This window comes from Neofelis nebulosa, chromosome 10 (assembly GCF_028018385.1).
Source record: "Neofelis nebulosa isolate mNeoNeb1 chromosome 10, mNeoNeb1.pri, whole genome shotgun sequence".
Taxonomy (NCBI): domain Eukaryota; kingdom Metazoa; phylum Chordata; class Mammalia; order Carnivora; family Felidae; genus Neofelis; species Neofelis nebulosa.
Window position 1 is genome coordinate 87,262,563 of NC_080791.1, and position 15,668 is coordinate 87,278,230.

Genomic DNA, 15,668 nt, shown 5'->3' on the forward strand with positions numbered 1-15,668 from the left:
TCTGAAATGTTTAATTTGCCTCCTAACGTTAGATCCCTCATGTTTTCAGTTAGTACTAAGACCAGGAAAGGACATGTAGTTATGTATACATACAGTAAATACAAGGTGACTTTTCTTTGTATTGTCATCTATTTTTAAATGGTATTGGTTGAATAAGTTGCTGCTTTATTATTTATGTTTGTTTGTTTGTTTATGAGAGACAGGGCACAAGCAGGGGAGGGGCAGAGAGAGAAGGAGACACAGAATCTAAGCAGGCTCCAGGCTCCGAGCTGTCAGCACAGAGCCCGACACGGGGCTTGAACTCACGAACCGTGAGTCATGACCTGAGCTGAAGTCAGACGCTTAACTGACTGAGCCACCCAGGCGCCCCGTAAGTCTCTATTTTAAATACATTCTTCTTAAAAAAAATATTTGTGAGAAAGAGTGAGCAGGGGAGGGGCAGAGAGAGAGGGAGAGAAGGAATCCATGCTGTCGGCTCAGAGCCTGATGTGTGGCTTGAAGTCACGAACTGTGAGATCGTGACCTGAACTGAAACCAAGAGTCGGATACTTAATTGACTGAACCACCCAGGTGCCCCTTAAATACGTTCTGAATGGAGGAAGCAGCAGGAGGCATGACATTTTTGAGATCCTTTTATTTTTTAAGGATTGTTTTAAAATTTTAAACTACAAAACAGATTCCATACATTCTGCCATAAATAAAAACAAACAATAAGGCAGGACTCTACATAAGCAAACCGAGAACAACTGTTTTCAGAAAATGTGATAAAATGCTTTACAATCATAAGCCATCCAGTTTTTAAAATAAAACTGTTGAAAACTCACAAGTCTTCAAGCGGCACATACAAGACACCCTTGAAGAGGGAACAAAATGTGGTTCTGCCATTTTGTGCTGTTCTCACATTTTTGAAAACCTAATTCTGCTTACAGCATAGGTCTGTTCTGTATTCTAAATTTCACACAGGTTGGTTTGTTTTTTCTCAAGAACCATATGATAGAGGCACCAATGACAATACAACTTTGTTTCCAAGGACCTTGTAACAAAGCATTGTCTCTTTTAAACATATGACTTAAGAGGCAAAAAGGGAATCCTGGATAAGTTTCCTTTCAGAGGCAGGACTGGAGCCGGCTTCACCGAATTCGCTTCTGCTGCCGCGCTCTGTAAATGTCATGAACAGGAGGGACGACAGCTCCCTTTTCTTCATCTTCGTCTGAATCCTCATTGGGCCTTTTGACGGCCTTGGCGAGTACTGCGTTGCTTTCCACTGGGCCGTTGCCCTCTACAGCCAGCTCTGGGGCGCCGCCGGTGATGATCCTCACAGCTTCCTCCACAGCTACGCAAACAAAACGGAAAGGACTGTTGGAGGAGCTTTCAGAGTCCGCTCCTGTGAAAGACTGCCCTGCTATTGGACACTTTACAGTTGATTTCATAGCCTACTATTAGCAGAGCAAGGGAGAGCAGTAGTGATACTACATAATTAAAGACCAAAGCTGCTCTTAAAATTACTTTCAAAAGCCAACTCGCAGTGCATGTTCACATGAATAGAAAAGACCCACTTTTTACTCAGTGACATTAGGATATGAACAAGCCTCTCTGTATCAAAGAGGATTTGGATCGCTCTGAGGGTTCATTGTACTCCTGCAAGATGGCTAGCTGGATTGGGAAACCTCAGTGGCAAAGAATAACCATCTCCTGCCTGGGAGATCACGTGAGTTCGGCTCTAGGGTGGAGCTGTCGTCACTTACTATTTGGTATCTTGCATCTTCGGAAAATCTCCATCAGTTCATCCACTTGTACAAAAGGACCCTGTTGTGACACAAATTTTAATCCCCAATAATCTGACAAGTTAGAAGTGCTACTTTACATTTCCCATGAGACAAGAAAAGAAGCACACAGTTTTTATAACCCATAGAGCAAGCATCTGTCAGGAAGACAATAAACAAACCTGGAAGCAGATGGGAGGAGGGAGAAGTTTCATTAAAACGACGGCTGCAGGTGGTACTGGGAATACGCCACCGGGGACCGGGTGTAAGCCTGGTGCTGTGAGAGAAGAAAGGGTGGGAATCAAATAGGACGTAAGAATTTCTATAAACAGCTGAAATAAATCCGTAAGAAGTAATTTATACATAAAGTTCTAGGTCTATGTTGTTTTGTTCTGGACATCTTAAATTGTTTTTAGTGCTTTACGTGTTTGACCAAACTAAAGTGGATGAGACAGAGCAGTCTCAACCCCATGGCCACTGGGAGGCAGAAAAGTTAACAAGTGACTTTGAGTAAGACAACCCGGGGGCTGAGCTTGAGTCAGTTTTTGTCAAAGACCATTTCTAAGCCTCATAAATCAGGTGTTCAGCAATCCTGTTTAAAGTCCATTACTCAACAACATAATCATAAGGGCCTTGTTCACACAGGATCTAGAGGGGCTACTACCCATCAGTAAGTATAAATGCTACCAAATAGCATCACGCAGTAAGTTTCCAGTTGTACAGGTAACTTGTATGTAGCAGCATTTCTGAAGACTGTCTAATGTCACTGCCAAAATGGGTTACTAGAATCTGGATCACTGAGGGTTTTTTTTTTGTTGTTGTTTTTAAAGACATTCTTAACTCTTCTTCAAAGATTGCAGCCAAGTCACTTGTCATGGTCACCCTGAGTCTAATAATTAACCTACAATGGAAAGGTCACATCACTCCCCCACCCCCACCTCTGGATTTAAATCAACAAACAGAGGTCTCAGTACTGGATCTAAAGTCATGGCTTACGTGCTAAATGTCGTGGCTGAAATGGAATCATCTGCTGAGTGTCTGGTTTAGGGTATTCTGGTTTTCTATCCACTTCATCTTTCAGAACAGGCACTATAGAAGGAGCTACAACTGGGTCTGGAATTATAGCTGCTAGCTTAGCCCGGGAGACATCCTGAAAATGCAGAACAGAAGAATCCTAAACCTGAAAAAGGGACTTAGAGTATAATTGTGCAGTTCTACAGTCTTGAGGATACACTGTGAATCACTGGGTTAAAACCACAGAAAGAGAACCAAGAGGGATAAGTAAGAATCTGATGGTAAAGACGGTTAAATACTCAATAAGGAATGCTACGCAGGTGTTTCATAACCTTCCCCTAACCCTGGGTAAGAAATCATTAGACTCCATGTTACCAGGTAGGACATTTGTGGGCTAGATACAAGATTTTCTGGGTAGATACTTAAGACTGGGCCAGGTAGAGAGTGGGGTAATTTACAATTTTAGGTATTTTTCTGACTCTTCCCTTCTACTAGAATTGAACAGTATGAATTTAAGTGAGGCTGGGTTAAGTGAAGTCCTGCTTTATGAAAGCTAAAACAGTCACTTAGTTATAAGGTTTTGTTAGCAAAATAAAAGATTATCCCCAACCTATTGTTACAGGGGAGAAGAAATATATATGGAGCAGCCACTATTTGTCCAGATGGTTTTAGCCATTTATTCCCTCTTTGATGAGCCCAATAGTAGCCTCTCCATTTTCTAGAAGGGACTGAAGCTCAAAGAGGGTCTGATATTTTCAAGGTCCTATAGCTAAAAAGTAGAGTGAGGATTGGGGGCACAGGCCTCTGACCTCAAACCCATCCACCATCCTCTTTTATAGTTTATCAGCAATGCCCCACCAGGGCTGAGAACAATTCTCTAAGATGGATGAAAAGGAGCAGTGTGGCCACCTAGCAGTGGAGGCCCCGTCCCCGAGGAGTTCCTCTGCTACAGGCACTGGCATCAGCCTGCCTGACCACAACCAGAAGAGCCCCTTTTGCCACCCTCAACAGGTAGAAGAGCATTTTGCTTTCTCAGCCTTTGTTCAAATGCAGTTGGTGGCAGATCTAAATGAGTAGGCCCACTGGGAATTGCTTTTTTTCTCTTCCCTTCTCCCATTATATATACACTCTAGTACATTTAATCTTTCTCCCCAAAAATGAAAGAGTAGAAATAGAAATATGAGATGGAGAATTCATATTTAAGAAGTAGTTCTACTTGGAAAGAGTAAGGTCTATTTTCCTTCATTTCCATTTTCATCTTGGTAAAGTTGAAATGATCTTTGCTAATAACTTCACATAGCGGGGTCTTAAAAGGTCTTTTGCTTTTCATTGAGAAGTACTTAAACTAGAAGTAGAACTCAATCATTCCTGAGCAGTAACCCCTAGTTACAGAATAGGGATCTGGGACTGGCACAGAACTGGGGTTTCCATTAATAAAAAGGTCTGAAGTTCATGTATGGGTAATTTTTCTCAAACATTTAAATCTGGTTCACACACCAGACCAGCAAGACCTGGTGAGGAAATGGAGAATGATAGGAACATCTTAATGCTGGTTGGCATAAAGGGATCAACCTAAGATTCTGTGGATATAGCTTCCCTTTGGATTTCCATCTTGGTCTTTGTTTTCATGACACAGGGGGGGGGGGGAAAATCAAGAAATGATAGAATAATATTTTTCTCAGCCAGGGCTATTATTGATGGAGCTGTATAAACCTTAATATCTTTCCCCCTGACCTGAACAGGTTCAGGGCCAGATTTCTTATGACTCAGATGTCTATGAAGAGTTCCATTCCTAGATAAGCTAATTTCCTGAAGAGCCCCCCTGAAGTACTGTTTTGAGATACAAATCTCTGAAGGAACTGTACTGATTTATAAACAAGTAGTGAGGGTTCTTCATTATACCCACAGGAACTACATTTGGTTTAAGAGCTATCAAAACACATTCATCGTTTTAAGAACTATTAGAAATTTTCTTCCTTCCACAATACCTCCATCTGCCCACCGGACAGAAGATACAGGGTGTTGACAATGTCATGGGAAGGACGTAAGCATTTGTTAAATCTCATTCTTTTGTTCAGTACTTTTGATACTCAGTGCTTCAAAATCAAGAAAAATCCCTGAACTTTTTTCCTGTTTTCTGGAAAACTATTCTGAAACTAATTTCTATCTCAGAATTTGCTTTAGAGGTATGTGTATCCATGTTCTAAAACATGGGAAAAGTAGGGACCCGACACACATCTTGATCCTAAGTACATACCTTATAACCAAGCGCTTTTAGTTCACTTGCAGAGCAAGGATATAAATCCATGAACTTGTATCTGTCCACCAGCAAAGCTGTTTCTTTGCCTTCATACTCTTCTTTGAATGCTGTAAACCGTCTCTTCTCCACTTTCAGTATACTAGCTAGATCACCGATATTGCTTTCGAAAGCTAGAAATCGGGCCCAGATTTCTCTGTAATAAGTATAATCAGTACTTCATTATTCTGGGTTTGGAACAGGGAGCCCATTTACAAAAAAAGCCTTAAGGTCCCGCCTTCCCTTTTAATTACAAAAAGCTCTTATTAAACTATAGGGGCAGTATAACAAATACCTATATATCATCATTAAGATTTAATCGTTAATATTTTGCAGTACTTAATCTTACTTTTGATGAAGTATTTGAAAGTGAATTATAGACATCATAACACTTCGCCCTGCACAGTAGTATATATATAAGCCCTTTTTTGAGTTTTTGCTTATTTAGCACATTTTCCTATCCCCTGTGGTAAGAGCACATTTGCCTTAAAGAAGGTAAACTTTAGCAGGGAGAGCTGAAAAAGGAACATACACAGATTTCCAATTTCTCCTGAATAATGTGGCTTTTTGTTTAGTGGCATGAATTATTCTGTAGAATACATTCTTCACTCAATGTATGAATAAAAATATATTCTAAAGTCTAATATTGCTGTTTTTTCTTAACAGATTATTTGGGACGTATTTTTACCTCAGCACTGTTATAACAGCCAAAATTAATTCTGAGACTCTACTTAACTGTCACTAAGCACCTTTGTGCTAAAGTAACATACTGAATGCCTACTACATACCAGGAATAGGGCTATCACGAAAAGTCCACAGTGGTAGACATTATTGTTACTCAATGACATAAGGTTTGGAAAGGTCATGAAATCTGCCCAAGGTGTAATCAAAGGGCTGAGCTGGAATTTGAACCCAAGACTCCAAAGCCTTATTTATACTGTAGCTCTACACCATGTTCCTCTGGTAAAACTGATGATGGAGTCAAAAGCATAAACCAGGGATGTAATATGTCTGGTGTAACTTTTAATATGTAAGAGTCACTGCTCTCGAGTAACATAAAACTTTCAGAACTTTATTTGTTCATGTTAATTTCTAGAGGCATAGTCAAGTAGGAAGATATATTAAAATAATAAATTGCTAACACATCTCTTAAATATGTAATCAGTAGGCAAACACTTTTTAAAAATCTTAAAAAAGAGGGTGTCTGGGTAGCTCAGTTAAGTGTCTGACTCTTGATTTCAGCTCAGGTCATGATCTCATGTTTTGTGAGATCAAGCCCCGAGTCGGGCTCTGTACTGATAGTGTGGAGTATGCTTGGGATTCTCTCTCTTCCCCTCCCACTCTCGCACTCGATCAAAAATAACCTTAAACAGGTATGAAAATATTACAGGTAGGCATTTGTAAAGTAAGCTTCAAGGGAAAAGGGAAACATCTCCTGAAATTATACTCAAGAAATGTTCATCCACAGATCACAAATTCAAGTATTAAAGCTGCCATTAGAACCCAACCAAGTTTTGGGGCGCCTGGGTGGCGCAGTCGGTTAAGCGTCCGACTTCAGCCAGGTCACGATCTCGCGGTCCGTGAGTTTGAGCCCCGCGTCGGGCTCTGGGCTGATGGCTCGGAGCCTGGAGCCTGTTTCCGATTCTGTGTCTCCCTCTCTCTCTGCCCCTCCCCCGTTCATGCTCTGTCTCTCTCTGTCCCAAAAATAAATAAAAAATGTTGAAAAAAAAAAAATTTAAAAAAAAAAAAAAGAACCCAACCAAGTTTTCCCAACAGCTTACCCAGACTTCTCTGGAGGAAGGCTTCCAGATGTTAAAACGCGTTCAAACAAAACTCGTGTATTATTGTCCTCTAGGATATTAAAAAAGATATTAAATATTAAAATTGTTTTATAATCAACAGTGTATTTGCACATGCATGATCTCCTATAATTCTCATAAAAGTCCTATGCAGAAAGGTAACCATTACCCCAATGTTTATAGATGGGTTAACCTGGGGTTCAAAAGGATTGAGTTGATCTGGCTCACTATTACTGAATAACAGCTGTAACTGGAAGCCAGGTCTTTTTACCTGTAGTTCACCCCTCCTTCTGTATATACTGCAGTTATAATGTCCAATGATTTATAACAGTATGATATCTAAATGAGGTATCCCACTGGCCTTTTAAAAATAACAAAAATTAGGGGTGCCTGGGTGGCTCAGTCAGTTAAGCATCAGGCTCTTGGTTTTGGCTCAGGTCATCATACCACAGTTGTAGGGTTGAGACCCATGTCAGGCTCTGAGCTGACAGCATGGAGACTGCTTGGGATTCTCTCTCTCTCTGCCCCTCCTCCACTCATGCTCACGTGCTCTCGCTCACTCTAAGTAAATAAACTTAAAAAAATTTTTTTTAAATAAAAATAACTTACGTATGTGCTGACATTGTGTCAGACTACTGATATTTTTTAAGTACGTGGACTGTGATGGGTGGCACGCTCAAATTTATATACTGGTGATTTTCTTATTTTGCAGTACCAGGACTGCTCTCTACATAACTACTTTAAATTCTTATATAGGTACAATTAAAACTGAAGTCTTGGGAGGTCCTCTGTAGCTGGAAGCAGGAAAATAACACTTCTTGTTAAGGGATATATTAAAATTTAAGAATTCAGGGGCACCTGGGTGGCTCAGTTGGTCAGGTCATGATCTCACAGTTTGTGGGTTCAAGCCCTGCGTCAGGCTCTGTGCTGACAGCTCAGAGCCTGGAGCCTGCTTCGGATTCTGTGTCTCCCTCCCTCTTTGCCTGCCCCTGCTCACGTGTTCTCTCTCTCAAAATAAACATTAAAAAAAAAATTTTTTTAAGGAATTTTTTAAAAGAATTTAGCAGTAAATTTACTAACAATGAATTTTATATTTAAAACAGGTGCACTTATGGTATATAAACTATACCTCAATAAAGTTGTTTGAAAAAAATCCAGCAGTGTTAGTTTTTATTGACTCTAGGTAGTTATTCAGTTTTTTACTACATGACCGTATGCAAACTAAAACCAAGAGATTAAAATATTTTATTCTTTTCACTTTAATCCAAGCTTTGCTCCAGACACTTTCTACCATTCCACATAAGTTTCCCACTGCTTTTCATGCTGTGTTCTCTACCGGCAAGAATGCATTTTCCTACATCTTTTCCTGGCTAACTATGTTCATCCTTTAAGACCCATCTCATGTTGCCTCTAGAATGCCACTGTCCAACAGAAATACAATGCAAGTGGAGCGCCTGGGTGGCGCAGTCGGTTAAGCGTCCGACTTCAGCCAGGTCACGATCTCGCGGTCCGCGAGTTCGAGCCCCGCGTCAGGCTCTGGGCTGATGGCTCGGAGCCTGGAGCCTGTTTCCGATTCTGTGTCTCCCTCTCTCTCTGCCCCTCCCCCGTTCATGCTCTGTCTCTCTCTGTCCCAAAAATAAATAAAAACCTTGAAAAAAAATTAAAAAAAAAAAAAAAAAGAAATACAATGCAAGCTAACATAAGTATTTTAAATTTTCTGCTAGCCCCATTTAAAAAACAGGTGAAATTAATTTTAATATATTTTACTTAACCCAATATATCTAAATTATTTTAGCATGTAATTAATATGAAAAGTTAAGATATTTTACTTTTTTTTTTCTTTTTTTGGTACTGAGTCTTTGAAATCTGGTATGTATTTTATTTTTTATTTATTTATTTATTTATTTATTTTAACATTTTATTTATTTTTGAGACAGGGAGAGACAGAGGATGAACAGGGGAGGGTCAGAGAGAGGGAGACACAGAATCTGAAACAGGCTCCAGGCTCTGAGCAGTCAGCACAGAGCCCGACACAGGGCTCGAACTCACGGACCAAGAGATCATGACCTGAGCTGAAGTCGGCCGCTTAACCGACTGAGCCACGCAGTCACCCCTGGTATGTATTTTACACTCACACCACATCTCATTTTGGCCTAGCCACATTCCTTTTTTTTTTTTTTAATGAAATGTTTTATTTATTTATTTATTTATTAATTATGTTTGAGACAGAGACAGAGTGTGAGCAGAGGAAGAACAGAGAGGGAGGGAGACACAGAATCTGAAACAGGCTCCAGGCTCTGAACTGTCAGCCCAGAGCCCCATGAGGGGCTTGAGCTCACAAACTGCGAGATCGTGACCTGAGCTGAAGTCCGGCACTGACCCGACTGAGCCACCCACATGCCCCTGGCCTTAGCCATATTTCGAGTGCTCAATAATCAGTAGTCTAGTGGCTGCTATAACTGCACAGCACAGCTTCAGAACTTAAATTGTACTTTCTTCTCTGTGCTTCCAAAGTGCTGTACTTCATTCAGGGCTCTATTATAGCAGAACATTTTTTTTATGATTTTGCCACTATCATCATAACTAGTTCACATTTACAGTATACACACCACATTCCATGTAGAGGTCAACCACATGCAAAAACCCATTTAATCCCCATTTAATCCTCTCAACAATCCTACAAGAGGCATTCTTATTATGACTGGTCTGCAGATGAGAAACTGGAAACCAGATTTACACCTAACCCAAGAACTAATGCTACAATTAAACACCAGACATTGATATAGTTATGTTTACACATTGGATTCCCTCATGAGAATGCTCTGATAGGAATAGAGTCCTAGTCACCTTTGTATTCCTGGACTCTAGTAACCAGAAGGTCCTGAAGGTACTGAATAGATGATGAATAGATAGATGGATGGATGGACGGATGGATGAACAAATGAATGAACTATGTAAAACACTGATGTTGGAAGACAATGCTTATATCAGATATCGGCATTTAAAATTTTTTTAATGTTTGTTTATTTTTGAGAGGGAGACAGAGTGCAAGTACGGGAAGGATAAAGAGAGGGGGAGACACAGGATCTGAGGCAGGCTCCAGACTCTGAGCTGTCAGCACAGCTCGAACTCACGAGAGCGGTCAGATAATGACCTGAGCCAAAGTTGGATGCTTAACGAACTGAGCCACCTAGGCGCCCGGCATCCACATTTTTAGAATAACATATATATACTAGTAGTTATTCTATTTTTTTAAGTTATATTTATTTTGAGATAGAGGGTGTGCCCAAATTGGGAAGGGGCAGAGACAGAGGGAGAGAGAATCCCAAGTAGGCTGTGTTCTGTCAGCATAGAGCCAGGGCAGGGCTTGAACTCACTAATGGTTGAGATCATGACCTGAGCTGAAATCAAGAATTGGATGCTTAACTGAGCTACCCAGGTGCCCCTACTAGTAGGTATTCTAAAAAAATCAAAATAGTTTGCAATTGGTGAGGAACATTAATTCTATATGAGAAAATTAATTTTTAATTAAATGCTCCATGTCTCATTTTCTGGAGTTCAGTCCTTTTCCAGAGTGTAGAATCACTAAGCTAAAATATAAAATCATTCTTAAGTTTTAGTCCTCTCTACTTATATAAAGAATGTTATCTCATTCAAAGCATTGATATATACCTGTGATATCTAACTCATTTACATGACACATAATTGTATATTTCTTTATTAAACCAATTTCTATACCAGATCACTGCTGGCCAAGAAATTACATATCCTGGACTGTGGGTAACTAGACCAAATGAGACATCTACATGTACCTGAATCCCCTAGCTCAGTGCCTGGTAAAAGGTCGATCTCAGTAAAGGATGGCTATTATTATTAATACAACAGGACAGGGAAATAAAGATGGGAATAAACCTAATGTTTCTTTTTGAAATCTCTTCCCCAGTAAGCTGTAAGCAGTTCACTTTACTACTTTGTCATTTTTGAGTTTTGGTGGCTAGAGATTTGTTTTGTATTCCTCCACCCGCACCCAGGAAACAAGAGATGATTTGCCCAGAGTCGTTGGAGATGACCGTAAATAACTGTGTCTCCCAAGTCTGAATTTGAGGCTTTATCCTATTACTGATGTGACTTCACTGATGACATATTAAAGATCATTCTGTAGAGTCAAAAGGCACTTACCATTACTCAAATACAAATTCACGGTTGATAGGCAACAGATATTTCTTGAGTGCTTATTAAGTGCCTGGTTCTGGTGTGATGACAGAATTGTAATACATTTGAGAAAGAAAGAAACCCATTTTCAGAGAATGATATTGATGGTTTAATATTACATAGCCAGGGGTGCCCCTGCATGGCTCAGTTGGTTAAGCATCAGACTCTTGATTTTGGCTCAGGTCATGATGTCGCAGGTTTGTGCAATCAAGCCCCGTGTCGGACTCTGCACTGGCAGTGTGGAGCCTGCTTGAGATCCTCATTCTCCCTCTCTCTCTCCCTTTCTCTCTCTCTCTCTCTCTCCCCCTCTCTGCCCCTCCCCCACTCACACTCATGCTCTCTCAAAATAAATAAATAAATTTTAAAAATTACATAACCATTATAGATCTAGAATTGACTTACCATTGAGGTGAGAAAGATAGTCAATATAGGCCAACACATATTCTGGAATGTCTCCATATTTCTTTAGACCCAGTTCAAAAATTTTAAAGGCAACAGATTTGTCCTAGAAGTAGACAGGAATGTACTGATTTCCATAAAATGTCAGAAAAGATACTCAAAAGAATATTAAAACTACAACACCTAAACAAGTTACATTAAATATTAAAGTGGAAACTAAAATCATATTAAGTAAAAATTGCTGAGCTAAAAAAAAACCAAGGGGCTTAAATAAGGTATAAATAAGCAGGCAGTGGGGATTTGGATGATGTTTCATATAATTTTACACAGATACAATTGGACTTCCTTTATGATATGGAGCAATTAAAACTTAATGACAGGGGGTGCCTGGGTGGTTCAGCTGGTTAAATGTCTGATGTTTGGTCTTGGCTCAGGTCTTGATCTCATGGTTGTGAGTTCAAGCCCCATGGTGGGCTCCACACTGGGCGTGAAGCCTACTTTAAAAACAAGAAACAGGGGCGCCTGGGTGGCGCAGTCGGTTAAGCGGCCGACTTCAGCCAGGTCACGATCTCGCGGTCCGTGAGTTCGAGCCCCGCGTCGGGCTCTGTGCTGACAGCTCGGAGCCTGGAGCCTGTTTCCGATTCTGTGTCTCCCTCTCTCTCTGCCCCTCCCCCGTTCATGCTCTGTCTCTCTCTGTCCCAAAAATAAAAAACGTTGAAAAAAAAAAAAAAATTTAAAAACAAGAAACAAAAACAAAATAACAGAAGGGGCTGGCTCAGTCAAAAGAGCATGTGACTTTTGATCTTGGTTGTGAGTTCAAGCCCCATGTTGGGTGTAGAGATTACTTAAAAATATCTTAAAACAAAAAACAAAAAACAAAAAACCTTAATGACAGAAACCAGGACTATCTTTCTTTTAATTAATGTATCTCAGATGAAGGAAATATTTTACCTTTATATTTCAGCACTTACCTTACTACAGTAATACTCCATGAGTGCTGCAGTAACATAGACATGGTGGCGGGTTCTGGTATCTTCTCTTGCTTTTTTAAATATCATTCTTCCAGATTTGATACCTTCTGCTCTTCTCGCAAATTTCATATATTGGATATATACCTATGGAAAAACATAAAATGTTTATTTATTTTTGAGAGAGAGAGGGGAGAGAGTGTGAGTTGGGGCAGGGAGGCAGAGAGAGAGGGAAACACAGAATCTGAAGCAGGCCCCAGGCTCCGAGCTGTTGGCACAGAACCCGACACGGGGCTTAAACTCATAAGCTGCAAGATCATGACCTGAGCTGAAGTCAGACACTTAACCGACTGAGCCACCCAGACGCCCCAAAAGCATTTCTTTTCTACAGATTAGCCTAATGTGATCCCTGTAGCATCCAATACAGTCTCACTTTATTCCTATACTAGTATGTTTCCTATCTAAGAAAGCAATCTTGAATACCCAAGACAACAGAAAGTAAGCTTATAGATAGTGCTCTATTTAAATCCACAAGCAAAGTTTTTCTGGTATTAAAGATGTGTACAAATAAATTTTTAAAAATTGATACATAATTCACATACCACAAAATTCACCCTTTAAAGTGTACAATTCAAGGTCTCTACTATATGCATGAGGTTGTACAATGAAAACTACTGCCTAAATCCAGAATATGCAAATTAAATTTTAAGGAGGAAATAAAAGTGAAACTACTAGAACACACTTCATTAATAAATTCCAACACCTAAAAAGGTTTGATCTAATACAAGCATGTTTAATAATATATGTTTAACTTTATACTTTCCTGGTTTATTGCTTTAAAAGCCCACTACTCTATTTTTCCAAAGACCATATAATGTAACTTTACTGATAAACTGTTAATGAGTCATTTTATACTCAGCACCACAGAGTGCTCAACACATGATAAGTATGTCATATTTGTTCAGTGAACAAATGTTTCTGGAATATGAGTAGGGTCCTGATTTGCCCAGTTTTGATGATGTTAAACTGTGTTACCCAGTTTTGACAGGTGGATACATGAATGGATGAACGAACTAGGAGTTCCTTGAGGAAAGAGATTTCCTCCAGTTTGTTGTTATAGTTCTGGAATCTAGCACGGTACACAGCACAGAGCAGTTTGCTAAATGAATTTTAAAATGATGAATAAATGCAAGCAAGTACAACAGTGGAATCCCAATACAAACAAAAAAGCAGTGTAGATTTCACTTGAGGCAGAGGGTCTCTAGGGCCGCATACATTGGCCTGTCCTCTTCTCCTCCCGATGAAAAAGCCTTCATTGCACATCTATAGAAACTCAGGACTTTGAAAATCACTATTATACAGCAGAATTCAGGATAAAGTGAGTTGCAGTCCAATTCTTTTCCAGAATATTGGTTTCTCTTGCTTCCATTTATTTAAAAAGATTTATTTATTAGGCAACAATTATGTGCCATAAATGGCTTTAAACTGTGATCATGAGGAATCCCCACTGTTTCATTCTGCTTCATTCAAAACAAAGCAAAACAAAACAAAACAAAAAAACAACTAAGAGAACAGATCAGACTACGAAGGGGGTCACATCATGGAATTTTTGCAAGGTGACTGAAGTGTTTTGTATAATTGTGACAGTGGTCCCATGACTCAACGTTATTGGTCAAGATTCACAGAACTATATCCAAAAAAACCAGTGAATTGTAATATGTGTAAATTAAAAATTTGTTAAAGCTGACAGCAAAGGTGTTAAAGACACTTATGATGTTACTCACCAAGGTGGGGTCAATATCCTCAATTGCCAAAAGTCTGTTATATATACTGTGAACTTTCTCATACTTCATGCGACTCTAAGGTGGTAGAGAAGAAGTGGATATAAATATATATTCATAAACAAGCAGGATTTGAGCTCTGAGGAATCCAGAGGCTGTACCCCACAATGGCACCTGCTTTGAGCATAAATATATAATGAGCTGAGGACTAATACCTGTTCATTTTGCATCATCTCTACTAAAAGCAAGATGCCTGGCAAAGAAGCAGCCAGAAAAGTAATTCAGTCCTACAGTAAAAACTCCAATTATAAGAAAGTTCTAAATATTGTTACTGACCTCTTCATAATCTGCATATGCAAAATAAAGAAGCATATTCTTCTTTAATAAAGTGCTTATGGCTCTTTCATATATATTAGCAGCTTCATCACTAAATAATTTGGCATTATTCATATCCTAGGAGAGGAAAAAAAAGAAAGCTCACTCTTCAATAATTTTAATACAGTTGAAAGAGAATGAATATACACACTCATATATATACACATACGGACACATATGCATGTCTGGATTCTAAAAAAAATTCCAAAGACTTCTTCTGTATATTACTTAACATACAGAAGAAACCATCGTTTTAATGCCTTAAGAAACAGCCCTTATAATTTTGACTAAGTACTCTGAGTGTCACTAAGCTTCATACTAACAGAAGATTAAAATTTTCAACACCTATACTTCATTACCAAAAATCATTGTTATATTTTTAGCAAATTATTGCTCTATTAAAACCATGAAAAGGCCAAAACGGGGATGAGGAATACTTACCCCCTTTTCTGCAAGCAGTTTACTTGACTGTTCAAGATACTGGGCAGCTTCATACCAAATATCAGGGTGATGGCCCAGTACAAGCAGGCACTGTTCATAAGCAAACATAACTAGGGAAGACATTCATAACATTCAATGGAAATAAATATTATTTATGAAACTATCAATACAAGCATCACAACTAACTTAGTAGGCTAAAACAGGTCCCTCGATAATGAATGATAATTAGAAATACAAGCTTTAGTGATTTCAAGCACCATTATCCACCCAAGCCTCATCTATCCATCCATTATTTTTTAAAGTTTATTTATTTGTGTGTGAGAGAGTGTGCACAGGTGTGCAAGCAGAAGAGGGGCAGAGAGAGAGAGAAGGAGAGAGAATCCTAGGGCAGGCTCTGCGTAGTCAATGCACAGCCTCATGTGGGGCTCGATCTCAAGAACCATGAGATCAGGACCTGAGCTGAAATCAAGAGTTGGATGCTTAACTGAGCCACCCAGGTGCCCCCATCCATAATTTTTAAATTAGTATTTACCCAGCACAAACTATATGCTAGGGAATGTGAGAGACACTGTGAACATATCAGTGACTAACACTTCCTATACTCAAGAAGTCTACAGTGT

At 39.4% G+C, this 15,668-nt stretch overlaps 1 protein-coding gene across 1 annotated transcript in view; it reads right to left on the reverse strand.

The window, feature by feature from the left end:
* Positions 1-617: 617 nt before the first annotated feature.
* CSTF3 (cleavage stimulation factor subunit 3) overlaps positions 618-15,668 on the reverse strand; it is a 73,802-nt gene continuing 58,751 nt past the window's right edge. The window contains exons 11-21 of the mRNA XM_058688582.1: positions 15,049-15,158; positions 14,569-14,685; positions 14,236-14,310; positions 12,455-12,598; positions 11,487-11,589; positions 6,855-6,924; positions 5,035-5,230; positions 2,760-2,913; positions 1,946-2,040; positions 1,746-1,806; positions 618-1,333 (exon numbers count right to left, since the gene is read on the reverse strand). Coding sequence (XP_058544565.1) covers positions 1,131-1,333; positions 1,746-1,806; positions 1,946-2,040; positions 2,760-2,913; positions 5,035-5,230; positions 6,855-6,924; positions 11,487-11,589; positions 12,455-12,598; positions 14,236-14,310; positions 14,569-14,685; positions 15,049-15,158 — 1,328 coding nt within the window. The 3' untranslated portion in view covers positions 618-1,130. The remainder of the gene's footprint in view (positions 1,334-1,745; positions 1,807-1,945; positions 2,041-2,759; positions 2,914-5,034; positions 5,231-6,854; positions 6,925-11,486; positions 11,590-12,454; positions 12,599-14,235; positions 14,311-14,568; positions 14,686-15,048; positions 15,159-15,668) is intronic.